This window comes from Arachis hypogaea, chromosome 1, assembly GCF_003086295.3.
Source record: "Arachis hypogaea cultivar Tifrunner chromosome 1, arahy.Tifrunner.gnm2.J5K5, whole genome shotgun sequence".
Lineage (NCBI taxonomy): Eukaryota > Viridiplantae > Streptophyta > Magnoliopsida > Fabales > Fabaceae > Arachis > Arachis hypogaea.
In genome coordinates, this window is record NC_092036.1 from 13,902,083 (window position 1) to 13,920,098 (window position 18,016).

The following is an 18,016-nucleotide window of genomic DNA, read 5'->3' on the forward strand; positions in this document are numbered from 1 at the left end:
TTCTCAAGTCTCCCAGCAAGATACTCTCTTGCCCTCTCCGATTATCAATAAGGTTTTATTAATCTAATTAGGTTTTTTAATCGAAAATTTACTTATTCAATCATTTAATTCTTGTGGGAATGATATTCACTCACCGTGGTATTACTTGTGCAATCTGGTGCACTTATCAATATCCGTGAATTTCAATTTCTGCTCATCAGTGACCATAGCAAAAATGTGAATTGCCATTGGTCTATGTATTGTATGTCATAGATAACTATCTCAAATTTATAATTCTCAAATACTACTCAAGATTCCAGGATATATAGTATGAAACTATACATAGCTCATCCAATAATTGGAATGTCATATCTGAATTTACCCAAAGTGGCAATGGTGGATTTGTGATTGGTGGTGGTGGTGGCAGACTCGCAGTGGATAATGAGGATTGAGAATTGAAGATGGAGTAAGATTAGAGTTGGAGGTTAAATTAGATTAGAGGATAATTTAAGAAATTTTTAATATTTTTTAAAGTTTGGGTAGTTTTGTGAAGAGAAGTTTATCTTTTATGAATATAAAGTTAATTTTGATTTTTTGTGAGTAGATTTGTTAGTAAACATTCATAAATAGAAATGGTAGTTTATCCTATAAATGGGAGAGGGGGAACCCGATTTCATCGGTACTATTAAATACCGTCAATCACCACTGATAAAAACTTGGTCGATATTTTGCAATATGAATGAGCAATACGAGGATACAACTGAATTATAACAATTAGGAAGTAGTACCTTCCAATTTCACGTTGGGTTTGTTTAGTTGGACCAAACTAGCTTCACTTGATAAATATTCCATGCTCTATTCCCAGTTTCATTAATTTGACTTACACACTTACTCACAAACTTAGTTCAGTTTAAACTGTTCCCTTTGAAGCCAAATTGGTTCTCAAAGTAACAAAAGAAAACATATCTTCAATCTGTAATGAATTTCAATCTCAATGATCTCTTCTTTAATAGAAATCAATCAACCCAATCTATAGCAATTTACAACGATTCATTGACAACAATCTAAAAGAAAAAAGAAAGGAATAAAATTGTCTCTGTTAATTTTTAAACATTGTCATCTGAGGGAACTGATACTATAGACCTGGTTGATCTTCCAGGTCCAGCAATATCTTTTTCCAAAGAATGAATCACTAAAGCCTTTTCAGCAACATCTTTCTCCACATAACAGCTAACTAAAGCAGTTTCAGAAGCATCCTTCTCCAGAGAGTGAGCAACTAAGGTTTTAACAACGTGCCGAAACTTCCTTCTGTAAGTTGGAAACTTTGATACACTCCTTATCATTCCAATCATCCTAATACAATAGTTAATACAAAATATTACAAGGAGTTTACTAACAAGTCACTACACAAAATTGTTAGGGAAGAAAAAAACGAAACTTTTGATGGTTGTAATGAATTCAATATGTCAAGAATTTTAAAACATAACTTTTTGGTGAAAGATTTCTCTGTTCCTTAATAATATACAAAAGCAAACCCCTATTCTTATCCTTGACCAAAAAAGTAAAGTATACTTTTTGTCTCTAATGTTTGCGATTTTCTTCAAAACTATCCCTCAATTTTAATTTCGTTCAATTTTGTCATAGGTTTTCGATTCATGTCAAAGTTACCTATGGATGTTTTCAATTTTGTCTTTAACGTTTTAGATGAAATTAAGATCCAAGGATAATTTGACATAAAATTGAATGAAATTAAACATTAAGGGTATTTTGAAGAAAATCACGAATGTTAAGGACAAAAAAACATACTTTATCGGACTAAAATCTTACAATTTAACCCTAAAAAAAATTTACCACTCCATATTCAGCTTCTCATAGTAAAAAACAAGAGTTTACTTCTCTAATTTATTGAGTCAAAGATACAAGTCAATCACATACCTTCTGGAAATCCCCTCAATTTGAGCAGCTCTAAGAGCATCAGTAATCACCAAACCGCCATTATCCCAAGCCTCCAACCTTTGCTTGTTGCTTCCAAAGAGAACAACTTTCTCCAAGTACCTCACTTCATCTTCCACCAATGTAATCACCCTTATCTGCTCCTTCAGGACCATCACAGGATTGAAGAACCAATCCAACAGCTTGTCCTTCGGCCTGTTTAGATACGTGATCTCGAAATCTTCAAGGAGCAACACTCCGCTCGAGTTGGCCTTGATGGAGAAGAGGAGTGTCTGTAGAAGTGAATAACAAGGCAAGCCAACACCAACTATGGCTGCCTCATTACCATTCTTTCCCCTTAACCACTCATAAAGGTCACTCTGTGATAATACATTAGCATCCAATAATTCCTTCCCTTTCATCTCACAGTACCTCATCATATTTCCCCATATCTGTCACATTGAAATTGAAGTATAACAATATAAGGTGTGATAAGTCACTTTAGAAAATGCACATCTTTCTAACTATTTTATTTGTTTACTATTTTGCATACTACTTTTGACATAAGATATGCACATTATTTGACAATTTCGTTGGTTAAGTATCCTACATATTTTTCCCCTATTGCATTAAGAGTTTAATTTTAATGCAGTGACCGTGTAAAACGCTTTACACAATCATCCAATCACATTCTTTTGGATGACTATTCACGTAGTCAACATAAAAGATAGTTATTTTTGTTGATGTGTTGGTACATAATTGGATGCACATATAAAACTACTTTAATTGACAGCGCATCAAAATTAAATTCATGCTTTAAACTTTAAACTATTACCTAATACATACTACTAGATAACGAGTTTCTCAGAAGAAAATTGCATGAATAGGATGAAAATTTACAAAGTTCTGGATCAAACATTAGGAGGAAAACCGCATACCTGCACCATTTTCACTTCTTGGATGGTCTCTCTTACTGATCTTGAAGGAGCCAAGCTTGGCATAAACATTGCAGGTGCCTCCATAGAAGTATTTACTCTGCCAGACACACTATTATTTCCTCGAACCGAGAACTCTGACGATTGAGAAACCATTTTCTTTCGATACTGAGGCCTGGCTGCGAGCAAATTAAACGCTGATGTTAACGGAAAAAAAAATGGCTGACAGGAGAAGGAAAATAATTGGGAAAATGCATACTTTGGAAGGAATGTCCCCTCACGAAGATAGAGCCAATCATTTGTGTATTCGTCAAACTCGGCAACCATAGCAATCACATAGGCCAAACCTCGGCGGAACGATCTTTCCTACACTCATAGGAAAGGCTAAATGGTGAGAGCAATGTCTCAATGGAAAGTACTTAAGGCTGTGTTTGGTAAGTTTCCTAAAAGTTAGGATAGAAAATACAAAGACAAGACAGAAAAGTCATCTCAATATTTCTGTCTTAAGACACTTACCAAATAAGGCCTTAGAGATGAAAGGACAATAAAAGAGTGTGATCAAACCTGATATACTATAACAGATGCATAAAGTCCAATAAAGATGCTTGAGAAAATGGCCAACAAAATGCTGGCAATGACAACGAGTGGCCAAACAAATATGGTCAAACCAGCAATGGGGACACATGCTGTTTCAAGGAATGGACCTTCTCTGCTAATTAAATCATGCAAGAGTCTGAACCAACCCTTGAATAACAAGAAAGGGCTCTTTATTATGGCAATTGCAGTGAAAAGCGGAATCTCAACAATTAGCCCCATGATCCCCACAATGATACATGCAGGAACATGAATCAACCTGCAAAAAGGGTTTGATGGAGAAAGTTCAGGTACATATATCAAGAACTAAGGGCTATTCTTCCTTTCAATTCCTAAACCCTCAATTACAATTCCAATTTTTCATAATCATGATATTGTTTTGCAACAGTACTCAGCTCAACAATCTTATAAAAAGAGAGTACATTATCACTGTTTTTTGTCTTTCTTGCAAATAAAGGAAAATGAAAAAGGTAAGAAACCTTGTGATTATTACCTTAGTCTCAGACACTCATTTGAACTAGGTGATTCTCTTATTTCCTTCAAGTAACTTGGGTACGAATGGTAACACATATCTGCAAAATCTCTTACTACAGTACAGCTTCCTTTAATGGTTCCCAAGGTTCCATCCTGAGCCCAGAAAGAACACACAAAATGAGCCCTAATTTCTACCACAAGCATGGTTTCAAATTGCAGGAACCCTATAAAAATAGTTGCATTTTGAAATCAGAGTAAATGTCCCTTCGCCCGGCCATTTATCCGAAAGACTAAACACCTCTCCACAATTCAAAAATCCTAAATCAGTCCTCAACCATCCAAATAGCTGGTCTAGGCAGTTCCTCTAAACAGTAACATGCTGATGTGTGAGGGATTGCTTAGCTCAATTACTTGGATGGTTGGAAACCGGTTAGAGATTTTTGAATTGTGGAGGGGCGCCTGGCCATTCGGACTAATGGTTAGGACCAAAAAGGGCATTTCCTCATAACCCCAAACATGGTTCATCAGTCCTGGTGCTGGGGACATGTTTCTTTCTTTCAAAAGGCTATACTGTCATTGCTATAATGTTATGAGAACACAAGAAGTAACATCCTAAGGAACCTCACCACAAGACAGTGCAAGAATTTCTTGGACTCATTATCATATCTGAAGGCCTCAAAAGTTGAAACCCATGGAGTGAAGAAGCCATAGCCAACACCAAGAAGAACGCTTCCAGCTATTCCTATACCTAACCATATACCAAATAAAGCAGGCAAAGCAATCAAAAATGCAACTTTCAACGCTGCATCAAATATTTCAATCCTGCAAAATTAAAATTAACACAAAAAAAACGAAGATAAAATCATGAGAATTGAAATTATAACTGAAAAAATCTCTATATAATAATAAATAAATAATGAAAATATTATGTTCTACTTCAAAAGGGTGTATACGGTCCATGCCACATGCCAAGGAAACAATCCAAGAATCACACCAACGTTGCCTATAATCAGTATCAAAGCAGCAATAGGACCCACAACTAAGCCTGCAGAATTTGAAGAAAAAATTTCAACAACTCATCATCCTAATTCATTTTACATGTAAGAACTTGTAAATAAAATAGAGTAAAAGATTTAATATTTATTTAGTGGTCAAAACTCAAAAGGTTAATATTCAATCATGAACTTTATAAAGAATGGAAAAAAGGGTGGAAAGAAAAGGAAAAAAGAGAAGCACCTTTTATGGCACCAAAGAAGAAGGCAGAGAAGAAAGCAAAGACCACATAAGAAGCCTTCACATAACCTTGCATAGAGCCACCAAAATCCATGCTAATTATAGGACCACGATCATGAAGAGAAATTGCTAGTTGTGATTAGAATTATTTTGAAAGAAACTATAAACACAAGAGAGAGAGAGAGAGAGAGAGGGAAGGAAAATGAGTAGTAATGATTAAATAATAACAAAGAAGAAGAAGAAGAAAGAGTCGTGCAGTGCAAGAAGATGACAAAACAAGAGAGACAGAGAAGGAAAACCGAAAACAGAACTAAGTTTATATGATTCGGGGTGTTGGGAACCAAAAAGTTTGCATTGTCATATGAAAAGGGAGAGTCCGCTAAAGAGAAGACTTAATTAATATTAATATTATAATGGTCAATTTACGTATAATGATGTTTAAAAAATTCAATGGCTTCACGCATAGTATTCCTTGACCAGATTTCCAAGGAGCTTTTGCTATAATAAATTCTATGAAGGACGGATATTTTATTAGGATAATTTGCTCAGTTGTTGGATTCGTTTATTTTTTTAGACACAATAAATTATTGATATATGTTTGAAAAAGTACAAGTAGATAATAAAATATTAAATAGTATAAATAATAAATATATTGAATGTTTAATTTATTAGATATGTAGATGGTTATTTTAATATTAAGATTTAGATGGGTAATTTGAGGGTGTAATATATTTTTATTTTACTAGGCCAATTTTAAAATTTATTGTTCACATTATTCACAAAAATTATTATTTACCTAGTAAAATCCTGTTTGTTTAAGTGTAGCATGAATATTTAGTTATGTTTTAATAAAAAATAAAATATTTTTTTAGATATATTTACATATTTAAATATTATTACATGTTAATATATCGAACTTTTTTTTAACATGTCTCTTTAAAATGGGTTTAAAAATAATATATATTATTATTTATTAAACAAAAGATATTTTAAATATTTTATATAATTAAAAAATATATTAAAAATAATTAAAAATTATTTTATATTTTATTATTAATAAAATATCAAAATATCATTATAATTTATCTAATATATTTTATATATATGTCGTCTTCTCATATTTTATAAGATTTTAAAATTTATGTGCCTCCGTATTCTATGTTTATGTTAGTGTTCATACCTTATAGATAAAATTCAATCCTATTTCATTTATATAATAAAACTAGCTATTAAATAAATCACTTTTATAGGATATATATTAAACTGTAAAAAATGGTAAAATTTTATATACAATTATTTTTATGTAAAGTTGATAGTTAAAATTATTAAATAATAAATTAATCAAATTTATTTAATAAATATTAAAAAATTTTATTATAATATATATATATATATATATTAAAAATAAATTAAATAATATTATTTTTATCCATAAATATGTATAATACTGATAACTTTATCTAAGAAAAAACAAAACTAATATTTAGGGGTGGCAACACTACCTGAACCCGCGGGTACTCACCCTGCTCCTATCCGTTCGGAGTGGGTAATTACCCGCACCCGCACCGGGACGGGTTTTAGCGGGGCGAATTCTTGGGCGGGACGGGACAGGGTCAGGTTTAGGTTAAACCCGCCCCTACCCGCCCAAGTATATATAATAGATATATAAATATATATTTTTAATATATAATATATATAATATATATAAAATAATTAGTAAAATAATTAATAATATTATATCATATTTAAATTTTTACTTTAATTTATGTTATGAATGTAAATAATGGTTATATAATTTTTAAAATTTTATTTTATTTTTTAGATTTAATAATTATTGGGGCGGGTAGGAGCGGGACGGGTACCCGCAGGAGCAGATTAGGGTTTAACATTTTACTACTTACGGATAAAAGTGGGACAGGTTCGATGCGAATTTTTGTTGTATGGGACGAGATCGAGTAGAACAAAAACCCGCTCCTACCCACCCCATTACCACCCCTCCTAATATTATACATAAAATTATCAAAATTCTAAAATATTATTTAAAATGCATAAACTACTTCTATGAACCTACCCTATCCTATATTCCTATTACATTCCCAATTTTCATTTTCCAACCCTCACCACTACGACTACATTATATTCTCCAATTTGTTCTAAAATTACAATTTTTATTTTTAAAAAACTTTTCTAAACATATTTTAACATAATAAATAAATAAATATTTTAATTTAATATATCTAAATATAATTAATAAATAAAAAATATTTTTATATGAGATATCTAAATATTAAATTATTTTTATTTTTTAAATCTTTTAAAAATTACTTAAAAAAATTATGCTATATATATACTAAAAATTAGTCATTAAATTAGTCAAATTAAAATATAAAATATACATTAAAAATAAATTGAGCAATACATATATCTATACATAAATATATAATAACTAATTTAATATCTTAATTAAATTATGTAAATAGCGTTTTTAGTTAAAAAATATTTTCTTTTTTAAACTCACTCAAATAAACTTATAATCGCATTAGTAAAAATGATTGATTTTTCAAATTTATTTTTCATCTAAATGAATAAAGCTAATTAAGAAATCATGTAAAATTTGTATTAAAATTAAACCGCTCTTTATTTTTATTGTGCTCGATCTGAGTGTGTATCACAAAAAGATGAGCCATGGAATGTGATTTCCACTGCTATGGTCTTCAGGAAGTCGAGGCACTGATTTCTTCTTCTTCTTTTTTTTTTGTACGGTGTCCGTAAATTATATTGATTGATTTATGTTGTTTAACTTTTTTAAAAAATAATAAATCGAATTCTCTTATTTGTATTTTTGAAAATAAATAAAAATTACATTAAAATCGAATTTTCTTATTTTTAGTTTTTAAAAATAAAAAAAAATTAAAAATATAAATAAAATCTTTTGACATGTAGTTTTTTTTTTTTTTAATAAATCGGATCATCTAATTTTGTTAATTTTAATTAAAAAACAATGTCATATAAAAAAATACCTAAATTTTTAATAATAATATATTACATATATATTTAATCAATATAAAACATTAACCAAATTAAACTCTTAGGATATTTAAGTCACCAAAAAAAAACTTTAGGATATTTGTGAGGGATAATTTCTTTAAAATAAAAATTATATTTGTTTGGAGTTAGGACAGGAACAAAAATATTGTTTCAACGACCATTGGTATCTTTTGCACAGGGTTACTCTTTGGAGTATTATTATCCGATAACGACTGCATAATTCATATATGGATATTTTTAAGGTACAGATGTAAATTTAAAGATATGTCTACGTGGCAAAATCTAAACCACATATTCTAAAGCCACATTTTTTACTCAAAACCGTAACTCTTTACAAAGAAAAGCGTCACCTAATGGAAAAAAGTAAATTAGAAGAATTAAGAGAAGAAATAATTAAGTTATCAAAATTAATAGATCAAAAATTAATGATTTTAACTAATGTCAACTGTAATGACACCGAATTCTTAAAATCAATACAAAATAATTTTTCTCAAAATCTTTATTTTACTATAAGTTTTATTGAAGGACTTCAAAAACCTGAAAAAACTTATTTTTCACATGGAATTTCTAAAAAATGTTACCATGGAAATGATTCCCCACATCTTTATCATACTTTTAACCCATAATTAAATTCTATAGTAGATATGCTTGAAGAAATATTAGTATCCATAAAATTTTAAAGAAATAAGGAAAAAGAGAATCCCAAAGAAGAAAAATTTCAAAATATAATCAACATAACAGATTTAAAAGTGAAACCACCACTAAAATTATGAACATTGAAGAAAAATTAGAAGAAGTCACAATGCTTTTTAAACAATTAAAAATGGCTCAAGAAAATAATATTATGGAGCAGGGATTTCAAATAGAAGAAGAATTAGTAAATTCTGAAAATATAGAAAATGAAGAACACATTTTAGATTATTCAAGTGACGAAGAACCAGCAATCCCAATACAAGTAAAAAATGAAGCTGGAACATCTAAGGATAATCAATCTCAATTTAAATGGAAAACAGGTTTTGATAACTATGCTTTTAAAAAAGGATTTATAAATAAAGATTCAAAATATACAAAAATACCATCAAAATACGTTCTTAAAATTCAGGAAATAGAAGGGGAAAGAATGCTTGACTTAGACTGTAAAAAGAATGAAAAAGAAATTTTCGAAAATTGGTTGAATTCCTTTTTGTTAGAAGCATTTACTAATCCAAAACTTAGTGAATTGTCTGGAAGAGATTGGAATTATATAGGGTTTTGATATGACCAGTAAACGTCAGTTACACGTTATAGCTCGGTTACACATTATAGCTCGGTTACATTTAAGACCCGATCATAACCGACGGCTTCATTATAAGCCATGAAACGTCCCAGATCAATAACGGCAGATTTACAATTAATCCTCTTCCTGGACGTTATATCCCAAGAAAAACGGCCGACCTTTCCCGTTAATATAAGGCAGACGAAAAACCAGAAAAAGGTACGTCACTTTCCAAAAAGTACATTTTATTATTTGCCCAATTCTGACTTGAGCGTTGGAGTGCCTTTGCAGGTACCCTCTCCCGCCGATCACTCGCCACCGACGTATACTTCGCTTCATATTGGGAGTCCGCCGACTTCAGTGGTAGACGAGCTATACATCGGGAGACTCAGGCAAGAACATTTGGCGCCCACCGTGGGGCCGAATAAATTTAAAATTCTACTCAGAAAGGTCCCAAAAACACCCTTAAAATACAACCATGGCTGATGCCCCCCCGCCAACCCCATCCGAGCTCCTGCGGATGGTGACTGAGCTTCAGCAAGCAAATCAACAAATGGCGGAGGAAAATCGAAGAATGCAAGATCAAATTGCGCAATTAGTTAATGCTCGTCTGGAGCACAACAATGATCACCATAACCGGGAAGAAAATCATGAACGTCGATCAATACCGACTCATGTTTCTGAAACACCTCAAGGAGAAGAAGAGGAGGCCCACCAAACAGAAGAGGCCCAACCAGAAACTGAAGAAGAAGAACGAGACAATTCTGCCGGCCCGTTTACGGCCGACATTATGAATTTCCAACTTCCGAGACAATTCACCCTGCCGACAACTCTGACTCCGTACGATGGACTAGGAGATCCAAAGCAACATATTAAAAAATTCCGATCCATCATGATTGTTAACGGTGCATCTGATCCTATACTATGTCGTTGTTTCCCATCCTTTTTAGATGGTCCTGCACTTGACTGGTTTTGCTCTTTGCCTGCAGATTCGATATCGCGTTTTCAGGAATTGGCAAAGCAATTCGAGGATCACTTTGCGGCCTCTGCTATATACCTGCACGATTCCGACTACCTGACGACCATAAAACAGGGCCCACAAGAGAGCTTAAAGGACTATATAACTCGTTTCACAAAGGTCGCCATGAGGATTCCCGATCTTCATCCCGAAGTCCATCTACATGCAATCAAGAGCGGCCTTCGTCCGGGCAAATTTCAGGAGACCATAGCTGTGAGCAAACCGAAAACTTTGGCAGAATTCTGTGAAAAAGCAAAGGGACAGATAGATGTCGAAGAGCTTCGGCAAGTCCGCAAAACAGAAAGGTCAACCGCTGCCAAGGATGAGGATAAACCTCGGGATAACAAAAAAACCTTCAAACCCGTTCCTCGGTATGAGTCATACACAGCCTTCAACACAAAGCGGGATGACATTATCAAGGAAATACTTAACTCCAAATTGATCAAACCCCCTCGTAAAGCCGGCGCCTACCCAGAATCCAAAACTGTGGATAAATCCAAATTCTGTACCTTTCATCAAAAGCACGGTCACACAACCGATGAATGTGTGATCGCCAAAGACCTCCTGGAACGTCTCGCAAGACAAGGTCACCTTGACAAGTTTATCGCAGGACGAATGCAGAAGAATATTACCTCGGCTTCCGACCCCTCCACAGCAAGCCCATCCTCAAAGGAAAAGGATAAGGCACCCATCCAACCAAGAGGAATCATCAATTGTATCTCAGGAGGATATGCAGGAGGAGGACATACAAGCTCGGCTCGAAAAAGAACCTATAGAGCCATGTTGGCTGTAACAGATGCTCCTAAAATGCCTCAACCAACCACCGATGTTCCAGAGATGACTTTCTATTCAACCGACTTTCATCAAAAAGATTTGAATTACGATGACCCAGTGGTAATTTCTGTTCAGTTAGGAGATCTAATAGTCCGCAAAGTACTCCTCGATCCCGGAAGCAGCGCAGATGTACTATTCTTTACTACATTTGAGAAAATGAAGCTAAGTAACAACATCTTGCAGCCATATCATGGAGATTTGGTCGGATTTTCCGGAGAACGTGTTCCCGTCCTCGGATCAGTGTGGTTACAAACCACACTCGGTGAGCAACCATTATTTAAGACACAAGACATTCAATATCTTGTTGTCGACTGTTTTAGTCCTTATAATCTCATCCTAGGTAGACCATTTTTAAATCGATTTGCAGCAATTGTATCTACAGTTCATCTCTGTGTAAAGTTCCCTGTGCAGGATAATTTAGTAGCAACCATCCACGGAGACCTCCATGAAGCTCGCCAATGCTACAACACAAGCTTGAAGCCTATCAGAAGGAGCAACATGCCACAAGTCAACTCTATACAGCCCGACCAACCGAGATTGGCAGAAATAGATCCAAGAGCCGATTTTGAAGACCGACCTATGCCGAATGAGGACCTAACAAAGGTCCCCCTAACAGAAGATCCCATGAAATTCACCTTCGTCGGGACGTCAACGAACGCCGAAGAGAGAGAAGCACTCATAACATTTCTGCGTGAAAACGCCGATTTATTTGCTTGGACCCCTGCAGATATGCCCGGAATACATCCCTCCGTTATCACACATAAATTAGCAATTACTCCAGGGGCCCGCCCAATCTCACAAAAGAAAAGAAATCTCGGAACAGAAAAGCGCCTGGCATGCCTTGCCGAGGTTACGAAGCTCATTGCGGCCAATTTCATCCGCGAGATCAGGTTCACAACATGGCTCGCTAACGTGGTAATGGTAAAAAAGAATAACGGTAAGTGGCGCATGTGCGTCGATTTCACTGATCTAAACAAAGCATGCCCTAAAGATGCTTATCCTTTACCTTGCATTGATAATTTGGTGGATAACTCATGTGGTTTCGATTCCTTAAGTTTCATGGACGCATACTCTGGTTATAACCAAATTCTTATGCACCCATCTGATCAAGAGAAAACCGCTTTTATAACTGAATATGGGAATCATTGCTATAATGTTATGCCTTTCAGTTTAAAGAATGCAGGGGCGACGTATCAGCGACTGATGAACAAGGTCTTTCAGAACCAAATTGGTCGGAATATAGAGGTCTACGTAGACGACATGGTCGCAAAGACAATGGTCGGAAAGTCGCACATCAATGACTTAGCGGAGATCTTTGCACAGATCCGACGATATAATATGAGACTAAACCCTGAGAAATGTGCTTTCGGTGTTCGCGGAGGCAAATTCCTCGGATTCATACTCACCAGCCGAGGAATAGAAGCAAATCCCGACAAATGTCGGGCCATAATTGACATGAAAAGCCCAACAACACTGAAGGAAGTCCAACGACTAACAGGACGCCTCGCGGCTTTATCAAGATTCCTACCCTGTTTGGCAGTAAAATCTTATCATTTTTTCCAATGTTTAAAGAAGAGCCCAAAACATTTTCAATGGACAGAAAGCTGTGAAGCTGCATTCCAAAATTTAAAACAATTTCTTTCAAAACCTCCTGTTTTACAAAAGCCAAAACCCAATGAACCATTGTCTATATACTTATCTATTACTGATGTGGCAATTAGTTCGGTTCTTTTAACAGATACAGAGAAGGGTCAGCAGCCGATCTATTTTGTGAGTAAGTCCCTGCAAGGTGCCGAGCTTCGTTACCCAAAATTGGAAAAACTCGCATTGGCCCTGGTCTTCTCTTCAAGACAACTCCGACCTTATTTCCAGGGACACACCATTATTGTCAGAAGTGAACAACCTCTTCGGCAGATCCTTTCAAAGCCAGAATTGGCAGGCCGGCTTATCAAATGGGCCATTGAGCTTTCAGAATTTGATATTCAATACCAGTCCAGAGGATCCGTCAGATCTCAATATCTAGCTGATTTTGTAGCCGAACTTACCCAACCATTGCAAGAAGAAAAGAACTCGGACTGGAACTTGTTTGTTGATGGAGCATCAAACCCCCAAGGGTCAGGAGCAGGAATACTATTAGAGGGTCCTGAAGGTGTCAACCTCGAACATTCTCTTCGGTTCTCCTTCAAAGCAAGCAATAACCAGGCCGAGTACGAGGCCCTAATCGCCGGGCTCAGGTTAGCAATTGATTTACAAATCACCAGCTTAAAAGTTTATTGCGATTCCCTATTAGTGGTTCAACAAGTGAATCAGGTTTTCCAAACTAAAGATCAAATTTTGTCAAAATACTTAGACATCATTCAAAACCTAAAGAACAGCTTTTCAAAGATAGAAATTCACCACATTCCTAGGGAACAGAATAATAGAGCTGACATCTTATCAAAACTAGCTACTACACAAGCACACACAGCGACATTACTCCAATCAACCTTGAATAAACTGAGCATACATGCCCTGAGTATTTCAAGCACTTTATGTACAGACAGTTGGTAGGTACCTTATATATAATACTTAAAATATGGTTCTGTCCCAGATGAGGTTTTAGATAAGAAAAGATTTCGGCGACAAGCCTCTTTTTTCACATTAATCAATAATATTTTATATAGGCGGGGATTTTCCCGACCACTTCTGAAATGCTTAGACAGGAAAGAAGCCGATATTGCGTTGGCCGAGGCTCATGAAGAAATATGTGGGATACATTCGGGGGCAAGAAGCCTGGCACAGAAAATACTGCGAGCCGGTTTTTACTGGCCGACCATATGGAAAGATAGCAAGGAAAAAGTCCGAACTTGTGATAAATGTCAAAAGCATGCACCATCAATCAACATTCCGGCCGAACAACTTCATCAATCAGTAATAAGCTGGCCATTCAATCAATGGGGGATTGACATCCTCGGCCCTTTCCCCACCGCGCCCAAGCAACTGAAGTATTTGGTAGTAGCTATTGATTATTTCAGCAAATGGATCGAAGCAGAGCCACTGGCAAGAATAACATCCTCCCAAATGATATCTTTCGTTTGGAAATATATCATATGCCGATGTGGAATCCCAAGACATGTCGTCACTGACAATGGTCGGCAGTTTACCGACCATAATTTTAAACTATTTCTTCAGAACCTAAAGATAAGACAACACTTCTTATCCGTGGAGCACCCACAATCTAATGGCTTGGCTGAGGCTGCCAACAAAGTTCTCTTGCACGCCCTCAGAAAAAAGCTCGACGAAGCAAAAGGACTGTGGGCCGAGCTGATTCCAGAAATACTATGGTCATACAACACAACGACACAAACGTCAACTAAGGAGACGCCATTCCGCTTGGTATATGGGTCAGAAGCAATGATTCCTTTGGAGATCTCACAACAATCTTTGAGAACACAAGTAGAGAATCATGATCAAGCTCGTCAAGCCGAATTAGACTTAGTAGAAGAAGTCCGAAGCACAGCAGCCCTCCAACACCGAGCTTTACAGCTACAACTGGGCCGAAGATATGCAAAAAAGGTGCTACCAAGAACATTCAACATCAGCGATTTGGTATTAAGGAAAACTGAAGAAGCTCGCCGACCATCGGCCCATGGAAAGTTGGCAGCGACATGGGACGGCCCCTATCGAATAGTAGAAGTCCTCGGAAGAGGAGCTTACAGGCTAGAGCAACTGGACGGTACTAAGATACCAAATACATAGAATGTCAGTTCTTTAAAGCAATACTTCAGTTAGAACAAAGCAGAGTGTTGGTACTCTTTTTCCTCACTTGAGATTTTTCCCAGAAGGGTTTTGCTCAAGGAGGTTTTAACGAGGCCAACCTACCAGGATTGAAAATGTAAGGTACTGCTATGAACAAATTTTAAATGCAATCATTTTTAACACATTCTGTTTAAACAAATTTATAACTAAATATTACGAGGAGTTTATCATCAAATGACTCCTTTCACAGACCAAACCAAAATACAGTTCAAACCCCATTAATGGGTACCAGACAAAGTAATTGGGATCATCCAAAACCTAATTACACAGATCAATAAACAAAAAGGACATTGATCCTCCTAAACAAAAGCAACAGCACAAAAATAACACACAGATCGGCTATTTAGCCAAATTATCACCACCTTCTTCAATCACTTCTTCGTCATCGACAAGCTGGCCATCACGAACGACTTTACTCGGATCCAACTCCGCGAAATCAGCATCAGGCATCAGAAACTTTGCTTGTATCACAGCACGATCGAAACCCTCAGCAAACGCGTCAAGAATGTCACCCTCCCTACTTGCTTCCAATTCCTTCAATTGCCCGGTAAGCTCGATAACTCGCTTGTTTATGCCTTCAACATCGCTGTTCTTCTTTTTTAACAATTCAGCATCCTTTTCACGACCGTCTTTTTCAACCTTCAATTCATTTTGCAAATCAGAAAAATTCTTCTGTAATTCTACTAAGGCAGTTTCCTTAGCAGATAGTTGCTCCTTAAGAGCACCAACCTCTTCAGCTTCAATAACAATTTTCTTATGCCTTTTTTCCTGACTACGGCCAATACATGCCAAACGAAATCCCAAAACCTGAGATTTAACATAATCAACCATTAAAGAAGTTATAATATCAATATTTTAACCAAGAAAAGTAATTAGTGTCAGTTCACCTGAAGAAACTGATCAATCTCGACATCCCCGACCTCTTCTACCCGAGCTACATCAGAAACACTTTGAACAACTTCATCTGCAATAACATTAAATGGAAAACTTCGGTCCCAAAGAGATGAACCATCTCCATTGTCGTCAAAAAGATGAAGCTTCTCCTGTTTTGTACCAAAACCGGACAGCTCATCGAGTTGAATCACACTCCCTTTCCCCCGTTCTTCTGCAGTTACAGTCGCCTCTGTCTTTCTCTTTTTAAACACAATACCTTTCTTTCTCGGAGGGGGCTGGTCAACTTCTCCCCCAACATCCATTTTTTCTGTATTTGAGGAAGAACCTTCAAGATTCTTGGACTTAAAACGAGCCCTAAGAGTGGAAGCGGTGACTCCAGGAAACCTCCCACCTATCACAATAAAGAAACATTGTCAGAAAAATAAAACATCTCAGAAAAACCAAAACAAAGCCATACCCTAATGACCTCACCAAAATAATCTAACACAGCAGATTTATTCTCCTCCCAAGAGAGCAACTCCGACACAGATATTAATCCCCCCTTGGATACCATTTCAATCAGAAAAGAGATCATACACTCATTCCGCTCAGATATCATTTCAGGACCCAGAATTTGTTGAGGTTGACAACACCAGTATAAGGGAAATTTTTCCCCAAGATTTTCGTCCAACTAGAAAGGAAAATCCTCATCCACTGACTTAACTTTCAGAAACATCTCTTTGAAATGTTTGAAGGAAGATTTGTACAATTTGAAAATAGAAAAGCCAGGTGTACTGTTCAAGTTTACCCACAAACCCTTCCATACCCCTTTTGCTTGGAATAACGAAAAGAAAAGCTCCAAATTTGGTTCAACCTCCAGAAAATCCATCAAAATTTGGAAACACCTTATGAACGCCCAACCATTAGGATGAATCTGAGAAGGGGCACAGTTCAATTGATTCAGAACATCGCACTCGAACTGGCTAAAGGGAATTTTAACCCCCAATTCCTCTAACACACAACTGTACATAAAAAAGCTTTCAAAATCATCTCTCCTATGAAAAACACGATCAGAACCGTTGCATGGTAGTAATTCTACACGGAAACCAGATTTCACTATCCTAGCTACAGTAACCTTACTAACACTGTCTCTATCAACAAACAAGGACGCTCTTATTTTCACATCATCGTCAACCCAGTCATACGGTTCACCATTATCAAACCTGGGTAAAGATTTTCCTTTCTTTTCACTCATGGTATCTGATGAACTCAAGAAAATGAAAAAAGAGATTAAAACGAAGAGAAGAGATCTTGCTACTAACCTTGGGTACTCATGGTGTTTAAAAGCTTCTGAAAATATAAAACTTCCAAACAAATGACAATAGCCAAAAGGTTGAACCGTCAAAGCCTCTTCAGTTTATAATAAAAATCAAAAACATTAAATGAAGTACAATACCAATGGTTAAAACAAAGCTTTGGAAGTTGAACCTATCCAGAAAAATTAATAAAGTAATAATTATAGGCTTTACATCTATCGAGACGTGGGTAATAATTACCAGGCCTAGTCTATTCAGTTACCTACCACTAACTTTGAAGAGAGCTATGTTGACCTGGGGGCATAAGTGTACCGAGCTATTACTCACTCATTATAAAAGCTCAACCTATCTCTTTAAAAGTCAGGTCAAGCTTGGGGGCTGTGATATGACCAGTAAACGTCAGTTACACGTTATAGCTCGGTTACACATTATAGCTCGGTTACATTTAAGACCCGATCATAACCGACGGCTTCATTATAAGCCATGAAACGTCCCAGATCAATAACGGCAGATTTACAATTAATCCTCTTCCTGGACGTTATATCCCAAGAAAAACAGCCGACCTTTCCCGTTAATATAAGGCAGACGAAAAACCAGAAAAAGGTACGTCACTTTCCAAAAAGTACATTTTATTATTCGCCCAATTCTGACTTGAGCGTTGGAATGCCTTTGCAGGTACCCTCCCCCGCCGATCACTCGCCACCGACGTATACTTCGCTTCATATTG

At 35.9% G+C, this 18,016-nt stretch overlaps 1 protein-coding gene across 1 annotated transcript; it reads right to left on the reverse strand.

Moving 5' to 3' along the window:
* Positions 1-942: 942 nt before the first annotated feature.
* On the reverse strand, positions 943-5,551 carry LOC112798299 (uncharacterized membrane protein At3g27390). Its single transcript, XM_025841567.3, has 9 exons — positions 5,151-5,551; positions 4,851-4,959; positions 4,541-4,736; positions 3,934-4,067; positions 3,411-3,699; positions 3,106-3,212; positions 2,850-3,021; positions 1,915-2,363; positions 943-1,332 (listed from the first exon to the last, which is right to left on the reverse strand). Exons 1-9 carry the CDS (start codon positions 5,239-5,241, stop codon positions 1,086-1,088), a joined length of 1,794 nt encoding a protein of 597 aa, XP_025697352.1. The 5' UTR covers positions 5,242-5,551; the 3' UTR covers positions 943-1,085.
* Between the last annotated feature and the right edge of the window lie 12,465 nt (positions 5,552-18,016).